This window comes from Oryzias melastigma, linkage group LG1 (genome assembly GCF_002922805.2).
Source record: "Oryzias melastigma strain HK-1 linkage group LG1, ASM292280v2, whole genome shotgun sequence".
Classification (NCBI taxonomy): domain Eukaryota; kingdom Metazoa; phylum Chordata; class Actinopteri; order Beloniformes; family Adrianichthyidae; genus Oryzias; species Oryzias melastigma.
This window is the reverse complement of record NC_050512.1, coordinates 24,604,740-24,623,805: the sequence shown is the minus strand read 5'-3', so window position 1 is coordinate 24,623,805 and position 19,066 is coordinate 24,604,740. Positions and strand designations below refer to the sequence as shown.

General features: G+C 39.7%; 1 protein-coding gene and 1 long non-coding RNA gene across 2 annotated transcripts in view; both read left to right on the top strand.

Moving 5' to 3' along the window:
• Nucleotides 1–1,895, top strand: part of zgc:66455 (uncharacterized protein LOC393502 homolog) — an 8,191-nt gene extending 6,296 nt beyond the window's left edge. Inside the window, exons 9-10 of the mRNA XM_024289289.2 lie at nucleotides 71–226; nucleotides 1,401–1,895. Coding sequence (XP_024145057.1) covers nucleotides 71–226; nucleotides 1,401–1,786 — 542 coding nt within the window. The 3' untranslated portion in view covers nucleotides 1,787–1,895. The remainder of the gene's footprint in view (nucleotides 1–70; nucleotides 227–1,400) is intronic.
• A 14,493-nt stretch (nucleotides 1,896–16,388) lies between these two features.
• Nucleotides 16,389–19,066, top strand: part of LOC112157318 — an 18,560-nt gene continuing 15,882 nt past the window's right edge. Inside the window, exons 1-2 of the long non-coding RNA XR_002921133.2 lie at nucleotides 16,389–16,801; nucleotides 18,374–18,495. This is a non-coding gene — a long non-coding RNA (uncharacterized LOC112157318). The remainder of the gene's footprint in view (nucleotides 16,802–18,373; nucleotides 18,496–19,066) is intronic.

Genomic DNA, 19,066 nt, shown 5'->3' with positions numbered 1-19,066 from the left:
GAAACAAATGCAGGTGTGCGATTGTCTTTTTAACCCTGAGGTGTAATGTTGTGGTGATGTTTTGTTTCAGATGTGAATGAGTGTGGGACCAACCTGGTTCTCTGTGATGCTAATGCAGACTGTGTGAACCATTTTGGCTCGTACTCCTGCCACTGCAGAGAAGGCTTTAAGGATGAGTCTCGCCTGGGATCAGGAGGAACCATCTGCATGGACCTGAAGACCTCAAGTATACACAAAATTTGACTTGGGTTTCTACAGCTGTATATAGTCTCTGACTTCCTGTTTTTGTATTAGCTTTTGACTTGTTTTACCTTTTTAACTCTGTAATGTTTTGAAAAGGTAAAACAAGTGACAAGCTAAGCTAATTTTACTTATTTTTTTAGAACTCTGTAATGTAGGCTGCACGGTGGTGCAGTGGTTGGCGCTCTAGTCCTCACAGCAAGAAGGCCGTGGCTCAAATCTTGGCTGTGGAAAACAAAAAAACAACAATTGGGGACCTTTCTGTGTGGAGTTTGCATGTTCTCCCCGTAAATGCGTGGGTTTTCACCGAGGACTTTGGCTTCCTCCCATCATCCAAAAACATGCTTCATAGGTTAACTGGTGACTCTAAATTGCCCCTAGGTGTGAGTGGGTGTGTGATTGAGGCCCTGTGACAAGACTGGCAACCTGTCCAGTTTATACTCTGCCTTTGCCCATCAGTAGCTGGGTTATGCTCTGGCACCCCCGCGACCCCAAAAGGGACAAAGCAACCAAGAAGATGAATAAATGAATAAAACTCTGTAATGTGCACATCAAAAAATGACAATTTTTTAAATTTTTTAAGTAAGGTGTTTTTTTGTTTTTAGTTTTTCTAAAATCCTTAAAATTGCAATATTTTTTGAGACATACCAAATCACTCAATATATAATTGATAAGTTTTTGCTCACAATGTCAGTTTTAAGATGCAAAAAGTTTATGTTCATGAAAAAAGCACCTTATTTATTCATTGTCTCAAATTCTATACAAACATTTTTAACATGGTTTAACTGTAGTCTAAAGAATTATCATCAAATTTGGCATTATTTCAATACAGCAAGTAATCATTAAAAAAAGAAATAGCAATTGAGTTATTCTCTCCTTAAAGTTTTGAAAATTTGCAAAATATTTCCCACCAAAAGTAGTTTTTATATTTTATGGGAGCAACCATTTTGAAATGAGCTTTCTACGACCCCCTAGTGGAATGATGATGAATTACAGGACAGAAAATGAGGACCAATAATGTACAATTGGTTTTAAGCAAAGTTTGGATCGTGCTAATGAGATGGGGTGTCAAATATGACACGAATGTTTATGAGGTTATCTTCCAGATTTTACTTCCTGTTTAACCTTTTAACTTCCTGTCTGCTTTTGTTTCCCTGCAGGCTGCAGCTCAGGTCTCTCCTCTGAAACAAAGGGTGTCTATATACTCTTCTTCCTCCTCAGCTCGCTCATCCTATCGTTGGTGGCGGTGGCTGGGACGTTGTACCACCGTCACCACAGGGGGGCGTTCCTCGTCCGCTGCCACAACAGCGGTAGCATTACCCCCCCTGATCCCAACAACAACAACAACCACCTCCATCCCGAGGACCACTACTCCAGCCCTGCGGACTCTGACCTACCTCCTCCACCTCCACCTGCCAGAGGCTCCAGAGACAGCTGGGCTCCTGGAAAAGAGCGCCGCCTGAATGTGGACCTGCCGCTACTGCGCTTCAGCCCCCTGCTGCCTCCAGACAGTTACATTGATCCACAGGATGGTGGGAAGATGTGAGACCACTGTGACAAAGTGTCTTAACTTTATTCATCAGTTTATTTTTTTGTGTCTTAATGATGCTCTTGTCCACAGTGTCATGCTCAATAAATGTCACAACAAAACAGCATTTTTTTGGTCTGCCTTTTTTTTAACGCTTATTTAAACATGTTTCTTTAGACTGGGTGAAGCTTGAGGGAGGAAAGTCTGAGTGTAGTTTAAACAATATATAGTTCTGATGGAATGAAGGGTAAAACAAAGGATCAAATTAAAGGCAGCAATTTTGCAAATTGCAACAATTGCTTCAGAGAAAGTACAATTTTCTTCTCCATTTCAGAGATGCTGAACTTTTAAAATGGGGTGTTTCTAAACAGGCCAGGCAGCCATAATGCAGAAGCAGGGCGGTCGACCTCTTATCTGAAGATTGCAGTTAAATTCCTGCCTTTCCCTTTTATTTTCTGTTTTTTTCTTTTATTGATTTGATCTTTTTTAAGCCCACATTGCCTCTGGTGGTAATTAGAGCTGCAATTAGTGTGTGAGTGGGAGTGTGACTGTAAAGAGTTTTGGGCCTTTAAGGAAGCTAGTACAGCACTATGCAAGTATACGCCATTTACCATTTAAACATGAGACACAATAAATGACCCAACTTGAGAACTAAAAGTTAACAAACAAACTTGAAAATGTTTCTGTCTGGAATTTGAATTATAAGGAATATGACAATTCAGAGATTATAAAAAAATATTTTTTTGCTAACTTTCTCTTTTTTTTTTGGCATTTAGCTGAAAAGTGTTAAAGATGATAGCTATTGTCTCTATAAAATTATTTATCAGTACATTTTACAATATAAGATGATGGGAGAGGGACTTCAAAGGACTAATAGCAGCTATTTTAGGTCTCTGGCTTCAACACATAGATGTTGCTAGTTCCTTCTTCTGCCAACTGCTTTAATCCGAATCCATGTCCTAAAAATGTTTATAAACTGTATCAATGTGATACTTGTTGGGTCTTTCTCCTCTCTGGTCATTCCAGTATTTACCACCTAGCCTGCTGACCGTCCTATGAATGCTGCTCACGTCCAGCAGATGGAAGGAGGCGATCACCGGGGTGGAGAGGAGAAGTGGATGGTGGTGGATCCACCCTCCAAGCTCAGCTTGTCTCCTCACCTGGCAGCTTAAGGTCAGAAACTGCCCCCGCCTTGCCTTTCGATTTACTTTCCATCCTACGAGGAATGCACCCATCATCCCCTGCACCGTTGTCTCCTCTGTGCTTCCGAATATCTGTTGGTTTTCAGTTATTATAATATGTAGAAGAAAATGTACTTTTTTTTAATCTTACTTTAATAGTAAAATAGAAATATTTACTGAAAAAAAAATGCCACTTCAGAAACATTTGAATAATTAGGACAAAACACAAAGGCAGCTATTTGCTGTTAAGATGCTTCCTAGTTTAAACATCTTTTATGAACAAAAATCAACCTTCACAGCCAAAAACACACTTTTTAAGCCTCTAGACTAGAGAAACCTAACATGTTGATGTTTTAATCAACAGCAGACACTTCCGAGGGCTGAAATAAAAGGGTCTTTTGTTTACTGTTGGCCTTTTAGAAAGTGCTTAAAGACCGACTCCAAAGAAAATAGTTTTTTGTGTGTTTTTAACATGTTCTCATAGCATTTTTCTCATAGCAGAGGACCTATATAAAATAATTTACAATTTAAACAGCATTTGAGTATTTCTTAATTCAAATTGAATCAGAAAACTGGATGCTTGAAAATGCTCAGACTAATGACGCAGCTACCCGACATGGGCGGGGCAAAGTCTCCCCTCCTCTGCGCGTACTCTGACCCGCTAACGCTTAGATGTGCGAGACATGATGAGCGTTCCACACTTGTTCTGTAGTGAGCTGTGATTGAGGCTCAAAACTGCACAATTGAATTGATCCCATTTTGCTTCTTATTGCGGCACTATGCTAGCTTGAGGCTATAAGCTGGCAAGTAGAAAGGGAGGGGCAAGTTTCTCTGTCGACGTCCCACCCACAACCCAGGATTGGATTTCTATTGAGCAACTGTCGGTGTGCATAAAATGTCCTAAAAACAACAAAAGCTTTTTGATCTTGGTTAAAAACTTCGTATTGATAATTAAAAGATTACTGGAGATGATTTTACAAAAGAAAAAATGTCTGGAGTGGGACTTAAAAGATTTTTTAAAAAAGTAAACAAATGTTTGCATTTAAAATTTTCAAAGTATGAATTTCAAAATGATTTATGTGACAATAAATCATTAATTTCAGAGGAACAAGAGCAAACAAATCTCCTACAACTTCAACTTTGTTAGCATTGCGACACAAAACTCTGTAGAATGGAGCTTGATGCAGATAAGGCTTGTTAAACGTTTCCATGGGTCACCTTCAGTCTGTCTTTGCCCTCCCTGTTTGTGGTGGGGGGAAGCAGCGGGCTGCCCCCCTCTCACCATGCAGAAAGTGGCCACCTCCTGTGTGATGTGAAAGGTCACAATCTGCTCAGTGAGAGCCAAATGGACACCACAGCAGCAGAAATCCTGACTCCCACACAGGTAACAATCAGTTTCTGCTCACAAGAGATGTGAACGTTTGGTTTGTTTGGTTGGAATTGTGCAGGATGGGTGTAATCCAGAACTATGATAGACAATATAATCAATAGAAGCCAGTAAAAGGCAAAAAAAATAGGGAAATACAGTTGTGGAAAAACATGGGATCAATCTATTTTTTTGTAAATTGGGACTTTTTTCAGAAACAGATTCCAAAGTAAGTCTGGTCCTAAACCAAACTGAGTGATGCAGAAAAGAACTCACAAGTCTTTATCTGCTTCTCAGACTCTACAAACTTCCGCTATTCGATCTTAAAGTTCAAAACAACAAATCAAACTTTATTTATAAAGCAGTTTTCATACAAGACAAAGTGCTGTACCAACTTAAAACAATTAAAAATGAGTTAATAAAATGGACAGAATGCTTTTATCCTCACAAATGCTGCTCCCAACATTATGAAACATAAAATGAAATATGAGTAGAACTTGAAATATAAATAGAAAAAATAATAATAATTAAAAAAGATGAGGTTGATTTGCTGCGTTCTAGGACTTTTTGATGTCAGCTAATCCCCGATAGTGATAGGAAAGGAGGAGCCACAGCAGTAGACAGCAGGGCTGGCTGTTTTAGAATTCACTTGGTGAAATTTGTAATTGTGTCTGCTCAGTGTTTTTGACTATGAAAGAGGGTCGAGGAGAATTCTGTTTCAAAATGATATTTATATTAAACGGCAGTGGAGTTTACTTTTCATGGAAACTGCATCTACAGCAGCTTGTTCATGCCAAGCTGCAGTGGATGCAGTTTACTTTTCATGGTAAAACAGTGAAGAACATTGAGAAAGAAAAACCAGGAAGTGTTTTCATTGGTCGAAGTTTGCTAGCAAAAGGTGCTACTAAAAGAAAAGAAGCTCGTTGGGAACCTTTGAATTTTGGAAAAGGCTTTTATTATTGTTGGTGTAAATTTACACATATTTACTATATTTAATATTAAATAGGAAAACAGTTTTGCAAAAGTTTTTTTTTTTACCGACAGAAGCAACTGTGAAGAAACACAGAAGACATTTAGCACACACATATAAATCTGCGAAGCATAGTCATAAATATCTGTACATGTACTTTTTTTAAGTTTCTGTGTTGACAATGTTTGCTGATTTTAAATCAAGAATGACAAGAACAAACATTTTCATAAAACATTTTTTATTTTTCATATTACAAAAAAATGACAGTGCATTTTTTTTAACCCAATGAGATGTTTTTGGTTTGTTTATTACAGATTTGGAAACATTATAGCTGACTGATATGAAGTTACACCAGCAGATGAGTTGTGTGTCGTTTTTGTTTTTTTCGGTTTGTGTGTGTGTGTGTGTGTTTTTTCATCATGATCCACTTTGGAAGCCCAGCTGATAAAGGTTGACCTTGCCTCTCCAGTCAGAATGAGTTCAATAATCCAGTTGGTGTTTTATAGTCCCGTTTCTGTGTTGCAGCCTTCGTGATATCAGAGGAGTCACTCTTTTTTTTCTGCTCTGGAATTTGGCTTTGCCGCAGTTTATTTTTTCTATTAGCAAAACTGTGTGAACCATGATGGGATGGAGAAACACCAGTCGGTGGAGGTGCTGCTCGGTCCGATAATAGCTCTGTCTGAAATCCTGCTCAACCCACAGACTCTTCTCTGGTTGGACAAAGATGTGAAACCAGTAGATGAGCATCGTCAGCAGCAGCTTACAAACCAGATAGTGTTTTAGAATGAATTCTCAGATTTCTTCTTTTTGCCCCCAACTTTCTGCTGGGGGCAGAACAACAAGCTTTGGGGTGACCTCTGCAAGCTGTGTCATCAGTTTCACACTGGGTTGTTTGGTTCACCAAACTTAGATTCTTTGTACAGTTCAGAAGTGTTAAAACGAACCTGGACTTAAAAAAAACAAAAAAAAAACCCACTAAAGTTGGGCACCGAAATTCGGTTTGAAGTAGGAACTGTTATGATTTACTCGGTTATCGAAACCGAAAGAAGCTCCTGCAATCGGTTCCATATTTTGGTGCTTAGTTTCATTGAAGGTTTATTTGTCTTAGGACATGTCAATCACTTCTACTCTGTTCAGTTCTTTGAAGTTCTAGACAATACTTCTGCCTTTCCTGCAGTGGTGGGCGGGATCATTTAAGACCGCTGACGGGATGAGCACGAGTGCACAAAACATTCGAATGTCCGGCTGCATTTCACAACAGGCCACACCAGCTTGACAGGTTGCTGCGTCGCATCAGCCAATCAGGAACTCACCTTTGGGCACGTGACGTTTTCAGTGATCTGATCAGCGGGTAAAATACTAATCCAATACGAACGTTTTGTCCTGTCGCAGCGTGGCGGTTCCCTGGCTATAGCCAGTCTCCTGGACTTCAGCGGAGCTCGCTCGCTTAATACGCCTGCAGACAGATGGCCGCTGCAGGGAGCAAGAGTCGCCTGATCGGGTCTCCTGAACTGTGATATTTTATTTATTTTTGTAGAGGAAATAATAATAATAAAAAAAAGGCCCCTAATTTTTCACCCTCTCAGGTTAATGTGGAACAGCCTTCAAACTCAGTCAACGAGATCCAGGAACAGCGGAAGCGGCTGTCATCCAGACACACCCCCGAGTGAGATCAAAGTCCTGGTAACAAGAAAATCTTTGAAGGATTTCTTTCTTTTCTTTGTAGACTTTTGTAGAACTCATCACGATAAATAAACCTGATCAGCATTATGCGTCTTCCATTCATTGGAAGTGTGACATTCACAGACACCCACACACAGCCTCTTTCTCTAGCTCAGGATCACATTTTTCACAGCGAGCAGTGAGTTTGCTGCGCGGTGAAAGAGTGGCGGGCCACAGGTTTGCGGCTCAGAGGTTTGGGAACTCTGATTTAAAAGGACCAGCCAGCACGTCAAAAACCAAAGACACCCAAAACATTGATTTTTGGCGCGGAGGTCTTAACCATGCGTCAATATGTGATGACTTAGAAAAGAAAATGTGTTGATTTGGGAAGATGTTGACATTATTTTTTGTTTCTGCAGTACCGAAATTGGCACCATTTAGGAGCCAAAACCGAAACAAAAGAACAGCTTTAGGACCAGAATATAATAAACCCCAATTGGTGCCCAACCTAGACGGGGATCACCCTACCACCGGAGGGATACACAATTCGGCATTGAAGCCATTAAGGCTTCAAATGTCCCTACAATTGGAGTGGTTTGGGAAGAATTGGGTTCGGCCTTTGATACATGGACAAGCTACGCTGAATTGAAGTTGACCGCTCTACCTCTGCACAACATCGTTTACATCTTTATATCGTAGACGTATATCGATTTCATCTTTGTATCTCTATCAGCCACTCAGTTGTGCTCAATTGTCCCAATTTTGTCCCTTTTCCTGCTCCATACTTTCTATGATTCTGAGATTCTTACTGTAAAAGCTGACAACATCCACTACTTACGATCAAAAACAAAAATCCAATCTTCACGTGGAACAACATTACAGCTGAGGTATGGACACACTGAGATGCTGTGTGCAATGTTCTCCTACAGGGGGCAGTGTATCACCTCTCCCTCCTCTCTCCTAGGGCTTTCATCATCTGTCAGCCATAATAAAAGCCACACTCATAATCATATCCCTGTAATAAAGGAAGTGTCTCTTTGTCCTCTTTCATTCAACACATTGTCACAACCCAGAGCCCTAATCCCGCAAACTGACGGACAGTTGCATCCTGGGAAAAGAGCTGCACGCCATTGTTTGAGCGAGTCAAAGCTGCTAAGCCCTAATTCTTTTGTGTGCATTTGCATACACAGAAGTGTTCTTTTATTGAAGGGCCAAATCCTCCGTGTATGTGACGCGAGGCATTTTTAGTATCATTTGTGAGGTATCTACATGCACTATTAGCACTGCATAATACCTCCACATAATACAGCTGCATTATCTGGCAGATAAGGCTTTTTCTGAAGTGGAGCTTCGGGATGAAATGCTGCAATTTCAAACGGGCTCAAATGTCATCAGAAATGTCAGGCGTCAGAATACAGAAATGCTTTTTTTTTTTTTATCGTTTCCATCACCCCTCCTGATTCCGCAAATTCACCCCCTCCCTGCTGCAGAGTAACAGGCCTGGTGTTCTGACTCACCAGGCCTCTCTGCCTCTTCATTCCCCTCCTCCTCCTCCTTAGCGGGATGGCCTTCCTCCTTCCAGCAGAGTTTCTGACTCGCTGATAAACTATTTATCTGTCTGAGGCTCTGCGAGCTTCACACGCTCGCGCTCTCTGCAGGCCTTTTCTCCGTCACTCTCTGGAGTGCCTTCTGCAGAAGCTCTGATAAGATTGTTCCGTGGAGATGGCACCACGGAACGCCAGCGAACCTCCAGAAATATCTCTATCCTCAACATATTAGCTTGCAATCTCACGCTGAAAGTGGAAAACGCTTCCTTCTTCTTTGTCTTATCTCCAAGGTTTCGTTCCATTACAGAAATCACACAGGTCAGAGCCCCATTGAACACATCGACGAAGCTCCAAATGGTGCATCTTCCAAATGATATGGCTCAAATGTTAAAAATCTAAGAGGAAAAAACTGCCTGAAAATTTGATTTGATCATATTTCATTTTAGACCAGCGATCTGCCACCTTTAACAATATAAAAGAGCCATTTGGCTCCATTTCTTACTAACTAAAATCCAGCAAGAACTGTTGAGAAAAATAAACTTTATTTATGTTTTTGTGGCCATTTATTTATAAAATGTAGCTTTATTGGAATTATAGAGATGAAATTATATATTTTTTTCTATTTATAACAATTTTAACTTATTTTACTTTGACAATAGCATAAGAAATGCCTTTCAAAATAAAACAGACTCGGTGTCAAAGCAGGCTCGCTCTAGAAGATTTACTCGTTAAAGATTTACAGATTTAAAAATGCTCAAAAGCCAAATCAAACATTTCCCAGTATAAACACAATGATCACGGTGCAGAATCCATTTTTTTTTAATTTAGATTTTTTTTTTAGAGCTTTGCCTCCGAGCAACAACCAGACACTTTTGTGCAGCAGAAGATCAGAAAATGTGTGCATCGGTTATCTGACATGTAAAAATGTAAACATGACAACTTAACCAAAAACAAAATTAACCAAAAATACAAATGCATCATTTAAATAAATTAACATTTTCTTCAAAGTAAAGAGTCACAATGGAGGGCTAGCCACAGGTTGCAGACACCGGTTTTAGACTGTCCTTTACCAGATCAAACAGGAAAATACAGTACCGAAGTCTATGAAAACATCAACGTTTTTACTCTTTGAAACAGTCAAACTCTGCCAATTTTGAACAGACAAAAATACAAACAAACCGAATTTTCAGACAGAAATGTGTTGATTCTGTGCTGATTTAATCGAAAAGTTTGAGTTATAAGGGCCACATGGTTGGGAACGGTGGACAGGAAGCCTTGGATGACACCAAAGAGACAAAGAATGGAACCAAGACTGCAGTGGTTATTTGATAAACTTGAAAAAAAAAGGGAAAACAAAACAATAAAGACACACAAAAAGAAGCTAACAGCTAAACGGCAAACAGAAAACAACATGATGGGACTGAGAAGAAACTCAAAACCTCACTTCAGCGCAAAGTGGGATTTAAATTGGAATTTTTTTTGGTTATGCAGAAAAACATCATCTGCATAGAAGTAGAGACTCTGAAGTCCCCAAAGACTCCAGAATTTCCCCTGAGTTGTGAGGAAAAATCTGGATGTCCACTAAAATCTCAGTGGCATCCTGAAAGAGTCACGCCAAAGAATATAAACTGGAGAAAACTATTTTCTTCTTGATGCCCAACATCACAGGTTGGATTAAGGTTAAGCATCATTCCCTCAGTGGAGCCCATTGTTCTGATTTCCATCTGGCAGTGTCTCTGATCCCTAAACTCGTGTCATTATGGAAGCTGCAGGTGAAACAACAGTCCTTCTTAGCTGAATGTTTGAATGCTTTTTTTGGTCCTTTTTCCAACACAAGTGTGTCATAAGGACTTGGACTTGGGTTACACATGAACTTTCTGAGACTTTAGCCTTATTAGCTGAAACAAGCCGTCACATTTCTAAATTTGAAGCCAACAGAAGAACCAAATGTTGCCCTCAAATGACCACTGCAGGCTTGTTTCAAAATGAACCAATTTCCTGTTGACCTGTTAAAAAAGTACAACTTTACAACCTAAAATAGATTAAATTAACATTTTACCCTAACTGCTGTATTTTTTCTCCCCATTGATGTGTTATTGTTGCAGTCACTAACTCTAGTGTTGTCTTTTTACTGGTGTTCCAGTGTTTGTCTTCTTCCTGTTTTCTCTTTGTGTTAGATATTAATGAATTTCTTTGGTCTTAACAGATATTAGTAATTTTGAGTTAGTTGATTTTCTCGTTTTTTCTTAAATTGCAGTTAACACATCTATGTTATCTTAGCGGCTGGGTGGCTCAGTGGGCTAGGTGACGGGCTGGCACTCAGAAACCCTGGGTTCAATTCCAGGGTTGTCCACTGATCCCCACCCAGATTGGGTCTTTAGGCAAGACCCTTGACGCTGCTGCCTAACTGGGTCCCTGTGCCCCTCAAGTACAGGGTTGCGTCAGCTGCCTAACTGGGTCCCTGTGCCCCTCAAGTACAGGGTTGCGTCAGGAAGGGCATCCGGCGTAAAAACTCTGCCAAATCACTGATGCGAAACAGTGGGTGCTGTTACGCTGTGGTGACCCTGAAACGGATAAGCCGAAAGTGAACACACACACACATCTATGTTATCTTAGAACAGATTTTGTCTTTCTTTACAGTCATCTCGGACCCCATCTGGTCCCAAGGGGCGATGATCATCCCAACAGAACCCTGGTTCTGCTGGAGGTTTCCTCCTGAGCCTCAATTTATAAGGACTTTTCTCTTCATTGTTTCCATTTTTTTTTTCCATGTGGGGATTTTTACTTGAAACCATTCAATGTCACTTTTTTGCTGTTTGTATAAAATCAGAATAATCTGGTTTTGTTGGAATTATCTGGACTGAATTAGATTATATCCAATAAAACTCTTCTTTGATGGTTTATGCCTTTTTTTATTTCATTAAAACAACCTTGGTTGGAAACTGGCTTTTGTTTAAAAATGTAGGTTAAATTGACTTTCCAACTATTATAAAGTTTGTCAATTTGTTTGCACTGTTTTACATACATTTCTGTTTTTCCATCGATCATTTTCTTCAAATTCTTTCAAGTTAATCAGACAATCTAGGACGCAAATGTCATTTGAGCATTTTTAAACATTTTTTTGTTCCTTCATATTCTTCAGGGTTTGATAGCAACACAACATTCTTAAGACCTTAAGACCTTTAACTGCATTTTTGCAGAAATTTCAATTCAATTTTATTTATACAGTCCAATATTACAACACAGTTGTCTCAACGGGCTTCACATCTATAATTGTCCAAAACATAAAATCACTACAAAACACATGATATATAAACTACCTGACTACTAAACTAGCCTGAACAGACTAAACTAAACTAGGCACCCCTGGCCTTGGACCTTCTATCTCTGTGAGGAAAAACTCCTAAAAAAAAAAAAAACTCTGTTCTGGAAAAAAATGAAGAAGCCTCAGAGATGTTCACATGAAGGAGGGATCCTCTCCCAGGACGGACAGGCGATCTACCATGACTGTTAAAGAGGAGTTAGCGTATCTACATCTACAACTACGTGCTTGAATAGTGTGGTAGATGGGCTTCATTCATATGGAACTGGGGGACAGCTGGGGGCGCGAGGCGAGCCAGAGGCGAGGTCCACGGCCAAGAACAGGAGCACAGACGATCTTTCATCCAGATGGAAATGGGGGAATGTTGTAAATATCCTTTTTGTAATTTAAACTTTTCACGCAGCTTGGGTCTTTGGGACAGATCATTTTTCTTTTATGTGGGTCATTTTTTGTGAGAACCCCCGCCCCCCTCTCACCAAAAAATCTGGATTTTTCTGGTGTTTTAGTCAAAGAATTCACAACAAAAAGGTTAAAAAATAACATTTCCGAATTTCCAGGATCACTGTTTTATACATCTTCTGACCGTTTGGATCCGATTCTGCAAAATCTGGTCATGTACAGTACAGGGGAGGTGAGATTACCCGCAGGTTGTGATGAGAAACAATTGAGGGGCAGCCAGGTGATTTACCTGTCTGACCATGAAAATCAGATCTGCTCCTCTCTGTTGAGTCTCTGGCTCCTGCGTCCACAGATCTATCAAGCAGCTTTATGAGCCGAAAGCTGGGATTATCCCATAAAACACGGTCGGACTCGGTGAAAAATGAGCTTTCAGTCTCGCCGCCACCCTGTGTTGCTTAAAGTCCTTAGCTTCTTTTAACCCCTTTAAATCACAGCCTAAGCCCTTTAAGCCCAGTTTGTTCACTGCCTGTTCAAGTTCATATTTGAACACATAAAGCTTTGCGAATCCGAGACCCCCACCCCACTAGAGGAGAGGCTTCTCCAACACTTTTGAGACCAAACACCTCAGTGCAATTCTACAAACTTCCTCAGGGCAGAAAAATGATGCTGACAGTTTTATTAATGATTATTGTTCAAATCTGTTTTTTTTTAATATCTGAATTGCACTGAATTAATTTTGAAGAAAGGTGAGTCACACCTGACTTAAAACTGACATATTGTTCTTTCTTTAGAATATGAAAATGTTGACCTTAAAGGCAAACAACAATCAGGAAATCACTATTTCATTGTTTTATCTTTCCGTTTTCAACCCGTTTTAGCCCAGATTTACACCTAGGGACAAATTAGAGTAATCATTTCACAAATGAAGCATGTTTTTGGACAGTGGGAGCGCCAAGAGTTGTGGAGGTCGCTCTGCAATGTCGAGAACAGCGTAGCTCCGTACACGATGTTGAGGCCTGTTATGGCAGAGCTTGCTTGCTAAACCGGCCCTTGGAAAGCTTTCTGACTGGCAAATAGAGAGAGCCGCTGTGGGAGGGAGAGGCAGTCTGATTGGGCAATGATAAAAATATCCTTTAGTTAACTTCACTGTCACTGTCAATCACATATCCAGACCACACCCCCTCCACTTAGCCTGCCTCCCCTAGCCCCGCCCCCTTTTTTTTGCATTTTTCTAAACTGGGTTGAGAGTTGAGTCAACCTCCAACTATCCTGTTTGATTACCCTTTAAAGCCTAAAATAGTCGAAGAAACTCACATAGCTACATGTAATTCAGAAGTTTTGAACCTGGAAGCCTGAAATGTGCGTCTGCATGACTTTTTCATTGGAAGTGGTCGCTTGAATTTCTTGCTGAGAGCTTTAGTCACAACTGCCCTTAAGGGTAGATTCATGTTGTCTGGAGGCACAAAAAAAAAGTATGATGGTCTGCATTAAATATTAAGGTTGTAGACCACTTGGTGAGCCCGTAGATCAAAAATGTTCAGGCATGTTGTTTTCAACGGGTAACAAGTTATACACAACATGTGCGGGTAAGTAAGGGTGAAATGCGTGAGATGCCAGTAAGTGCTGTTAATGTGATAATTGTGCACTCTTTGTTTGCAGCCTCAGTGTGAGGCTGCAAACAAAGTGGTCATCCGGACTGTTAGGAGCAAATGATGGCTTAAAAAATAATAACAAAGCCAGTTGATGAAATTCTTAAAAAAAAATGTGTGCTTGTTGTTCAGATAGAATCTTGTGAATTTTATCTTTTTTTTTGTTAAAAAATGAAGGTTTTTTAGTTTGTTATTGCAAACAAAGATTAAATCCCAGAAGATGTGAACAAAAGAAAAGAACTGAAAATCGTCTGTAGTTGTTCGCTCACTGATTAACACAGCGACTCTGACTCCTGATTATGGCTGCTAACAATGAAGGAAGGCAGCAGAAATCTGGAACAATCCTTCAGGATGTAAATCCACGGTTTGTTTGAGCGAGCCTTTATCTGCGTCTCATGCAGAACACGAGGGGCCGTGGCTTTCTTTTCAAATCGACTATCTTTGTCTTGACGGATGTTTCATCGTGTTGCACCATCACTTTTCTCCCCACTTCTGCATGGTGTCACGCAGCCGCTCTGTTTGTCTGTTTGATTCTCTCCTCCGGCGTGTTTAAGTGTGGGTTTTTCTGTTTTTTTCTTCGTATTTTGCCGTCAAGGGACACATTAAAAAAGCTGCAGCGCCCACCGAAAACAAGTCCCTCAGAGATGAGGAGGAGGAGGATGAAGTGACAACACGGCGGAGGAAACAAGGCCCAGGAGTAAGCTCTGATTAAACCGTAAGACAATCAAACTATAGAGATGAAACAGGAAGAGGAGAGGGGAAAAAAGAACAATGACAGCAAATTAAATAGGGAAACTGTAAACCCATCCTAGTGAGGGGAATCTCCACTGCTGACAGTGTGAAGCTGGCTTCAAAGAAAAGCAAAGTTCAGCCACCAAAATTATTGTTTTGACAAAAAGCACTTTGATGACTCTATATTTACCAGGAAGTGGGATTAAGCTCCTTTAACTAGAGAATGAAATGTTGCACAAAACAGAAAAAAATGCAGGCGTGCAGTACAGTACAGAAACAGGAAAAAGCTTCTCTTTATGTTTGCAAAGATCAAACAAACCAACACTAGGAGGATAACTGGCTGCTGTGGGAAAAATGGTAGAAAAATGCCAAAAATCTTCTCCCCCATCAGCATCAACCCTCAGAAAACACAATCCTCACATTGTTTTTATGTGTAAGGATCCCCGCTTGGTGATGAAAGTAGAAACAACAGAAGAAACTCATTTTCTCTTTGGTGTGTTAGATCTTTCACATCTTCACCCACACATTTTTGTGGTCCTCTAAGAAAACAAGATTCAACAAAGGCAGTTTTCTAACTCTTAACAAGAGTATATTTGGGTCTAATAATTTGTTTACATTTCGATATAATTCGTGTCATAATCTGTGGTTGTTGATACCATTCATAGATGATCGTTGTTCAATTTGAATGATTTGATTTGATTTACTGAACAAAAATCAATCTAGGATGTCTGGATCTGCCGTGGTGCTGAGCAGCTGACCTATGACCTCTGAATGAAAGATCATTAGTTAGTTTGCCACCTTGCCATACACCATCTGTGTGTGTGGGTTAATACAACTGTGACTGTAGCACACTTTTGTGCCTTCTAAGAAATAGCAAAGTGCTATTTTAAGTATACGACATTTAATAAAAAGATAAATAGAGATAAATACCTGGCACTGAACACTGCAGGTGAAGTTTTCCAGATTTCTTGCAAGATAATTAACTGTAAATTAAATATGTGCATGTATATGTGTACAAACAAAGAAGTAAACAAGATTTAAAGCAAATCCATTCAGATTTTAGCTTCAACTTCACTGTTGTTTTCCACATCAAAATAGAATTAGTAGAACATTCCATCAGACCGGATGGCTTTTGTAAAATTCCGTGTTTCATCACAATAGACTGTAATGACGGCTTGATAATTGTTTCCACATATTTAACAAACAGACAAGGATCATGTCTACAACACAGTCACATTTTGGCTTTTCAGCTTTTAATTGCAGTTCTTCTAATATTTTTCATGAACAGATGAAGTTAGGGCCTAGTCTGTCTTGTAGTTATTTGCTTTTTTTGTTTAAAAAATTGAAATTAAGACGGCAAAACACACTTTCTAAAATTTTGTTTTAAATGTAATGCTTCTATATTTAATTCCTGCATCTGCTAAACATTCATTTGTGGCCCTTCAATGATTGATCAAAAAAGTTTAAAGAATCACTCTGATAAAAATCAAATTTTTGGTGTTTTCAACATGTTCTTGTAGCATTTTTCTCGTAATGGAGGACCTATACACATAAAAACAAATACAAGAATTTAAGATTAAAACTGAGTATTTCTTTATTCAGTTGGATTTATGATGCAGAAACTGAGTGGGCTAAAGTCTCCCTTCCCCGCTATAATTCCAATCCATCCACTTGCAGACAAATAGATCCATTAATGTCTTAATTCTGCTCGTCTGAGCTGCCATGTGAATCAAAAGCTCCCATTTTATTCGCTGATTTTTGCCACAATAATGTTAGCTTGGACTTGGTGGGTGCTAGAAACTAGTAGGATAGAGTGTAGGCAAAGGGCTGATGGGAAAATAGCAGAGTTAACTTTTGGGTTAGCAGTCTCACCCACAACTCCAGAGGCGAATCTTCAATGAGCTCCAACTGCTTTGCAAAAAATGTCACAAAAACAGCACTGCTTTTTTTAAATACCCGATAATCATGGTTAAAAGACCACTAAGAGTGATTTTACAATAGATTATCCATTGTAACTATAGTTACAAAACTTTAACACATTAATTTGCTTTGAAAATGGTTGCAGTTCCACCAGTTGCCCATGCAGGGGCAGTACTAATGCGATCTGACCAGAAAAACAAATGGATGAAGAAGAAAAGCAGCAAGTCCCACTTGTCCTCTGATTAGCATCCATGTTGATCTTCATCCTGTCGTCTCAGAACCACTGTAAGTTGTTCAACTTTCATGTTATCCGGGCCTTTTCTTTAGTTTTTTAAAAACAAGTATTTATCTTTTTTATTCTCAGAGCAACAGTTTAGTGGGAAAATCTGCTCATGTCACTTTTGAGTTTCATATCAGGAAGTTTACTGCATGTATAGGATTTTTTTGAAATAACACCAGGAAACTTAAAAAAAATGTTCTTTTTAATCTGAATTTACATATTTATAATAAAAAAATAATAATTTTTGATTTTTCAAAAGTAACTTGCGTAAAGGAAAAAACCTCCAATTGATTTAAAGCTTCCAAATATCTTTGGGTAGTCATCTCTTCCGAGTGGAGGCCATTGCTGAAAAATTTCTAAGATCATTTCCAAGAAAAACAAAAGAGCGACAGAAAAGTGGAGAGCAGGGAGTCCACAGGCCTGAGGATTATTCGACTAGTGTTACATGGATTAGCAGCAGCCCAACCTTTGACTCCTGTTAGGGACGACTTGACTTCTGGCTCGCTCAGGAGGAGACAGGCCTTCGAAGACAGCTCGTTTATGTGAAAGAAGGCGAACGAAGATACAAAGTTGAAGCACTTCTTTCAAAGTTTGTTGATTTTTCTGCCAGAATCTTCAAAAGGAGTTTTTCAGGAACGCCACACTTCCAATGAACACAAATCCCAACAGTTTTTGGGTTGTAGAGGAGCTGACATGCTCAGTTTACCTGTTACGACCTCCTATACACCCTCGCGTACAGAAACAATTTCCAAATCCGGGTGTAATCTTCCTTTGTTGCTGCACTCCGACTTTTGTCCAGCGGGGATTACTGCCACACTTTTTTGTTGCAGAATTGTGGCAAAAAGGGAAAACAAATTGTGTAGCGTAAGGACAGAGTCCTCCAGAGTCTCCATCTTTTTCTTGGGCTAGAAAATCCCATAATCCTCCATGTTTGATGTCTCAAAGCTAATGGCGTTTATTAGGACGGCCCCAAAAGGCGCTTTGTCCGCGGCGCGGCTGTTGCTGAGGTTTTGAATGACATTGCAGGGAAAGAGCTGGTAACTTTATCTTAATCTGGGCTTATCTGGCCCTGATGCATGCGCAGGTGTGTGGCCCGTGAGCCCAGAGGAGGACGGGCTCTCAATGCCGCTCCGGGGGCCTGGGACGGCCGCAGGAACACACACCGCACCTTTAACCCAGGAGGCTTCAGCCCCTCCGGCAAGGAAACTGCCTATTATCACATTTTAATTAAAAGGCTGCTCCTTTTCCGTGTGTCAGCTCGGTAAGAAGTGGCTTGACCTTTTCCTGCTGAATCAGTTTCATGAGTCGCAAACGGACAACAGAGGGATTTTTCTCTCAGCTCCCGCTCTCACCTGCTCGCCGTTCTGGCTTCAGCTCATCTGATTCCACTTTCACTTAAGTCACATGGAAGGAGCTTTTTTATTTGAAAGTTTTTAGCTTCGAAAAGCCTCCACGTTCCAGCACACAGATGTATTGAATATTGAGTACATGAGAGTCAAAACCTTAAACCAAACATGATAAAGATGTTGAAAGAAATATTTGTGATTCTAAAACCTGTTTCTGACTTTCATTTTCAGTGGAGACTCCAAGATGTTGTGCAGCCTTAAAGACCCACTCCAATTCCAATGAAAATTGGGCTTTTAACATGTTCTTGTGGCATTTTTCGATGATAAAGGACAAAAATTAAGAACTCCAACATGTGAGTATTTCTCTATTTAAATCCTTGAGAATCAAGTGCTGATGAAAAATTCAGTTTGAAAAAGATCTTATTTGTGAAAATACGCCGGATGGGCCTCAAGCTCTCTACTCTGAGCTCTCAGCAATTGGGAAAAGGAAGGGGGGTGGGGTTGCTCCACACCAACGATCCCGCCCACATTTCAGAAGTGAATTTCTAATGAACTCCTGCTCTGCAGAAACTCTAGAACTCTTAAAAAAACAATGCAAGTTTTTCTGGTTTTGGCTAAAAACAGCATCATAATAACTAAAAAAACACTGGGAATGGTTTGAAAATAGATCAAAAGATGATCAGAGTGAGACTTTATATACACATATAATAATTGTTTTATCCTGATGAATAGATGTTCAAATAAATGTGTACATGGTGGTGTCTTTTGGGATAAGAACAGAATCTTGTAAACACTGTTGTTGTGACTTATTATTTAAAGCTTAAATGACAAAATGTCAAATTTGGTTTCAATGATTTTGTTGTTTCAGAGAAATGTATTATTTGCGCTAATAATAACCTTATTGTGAAAAAAACTGAAGTGTTT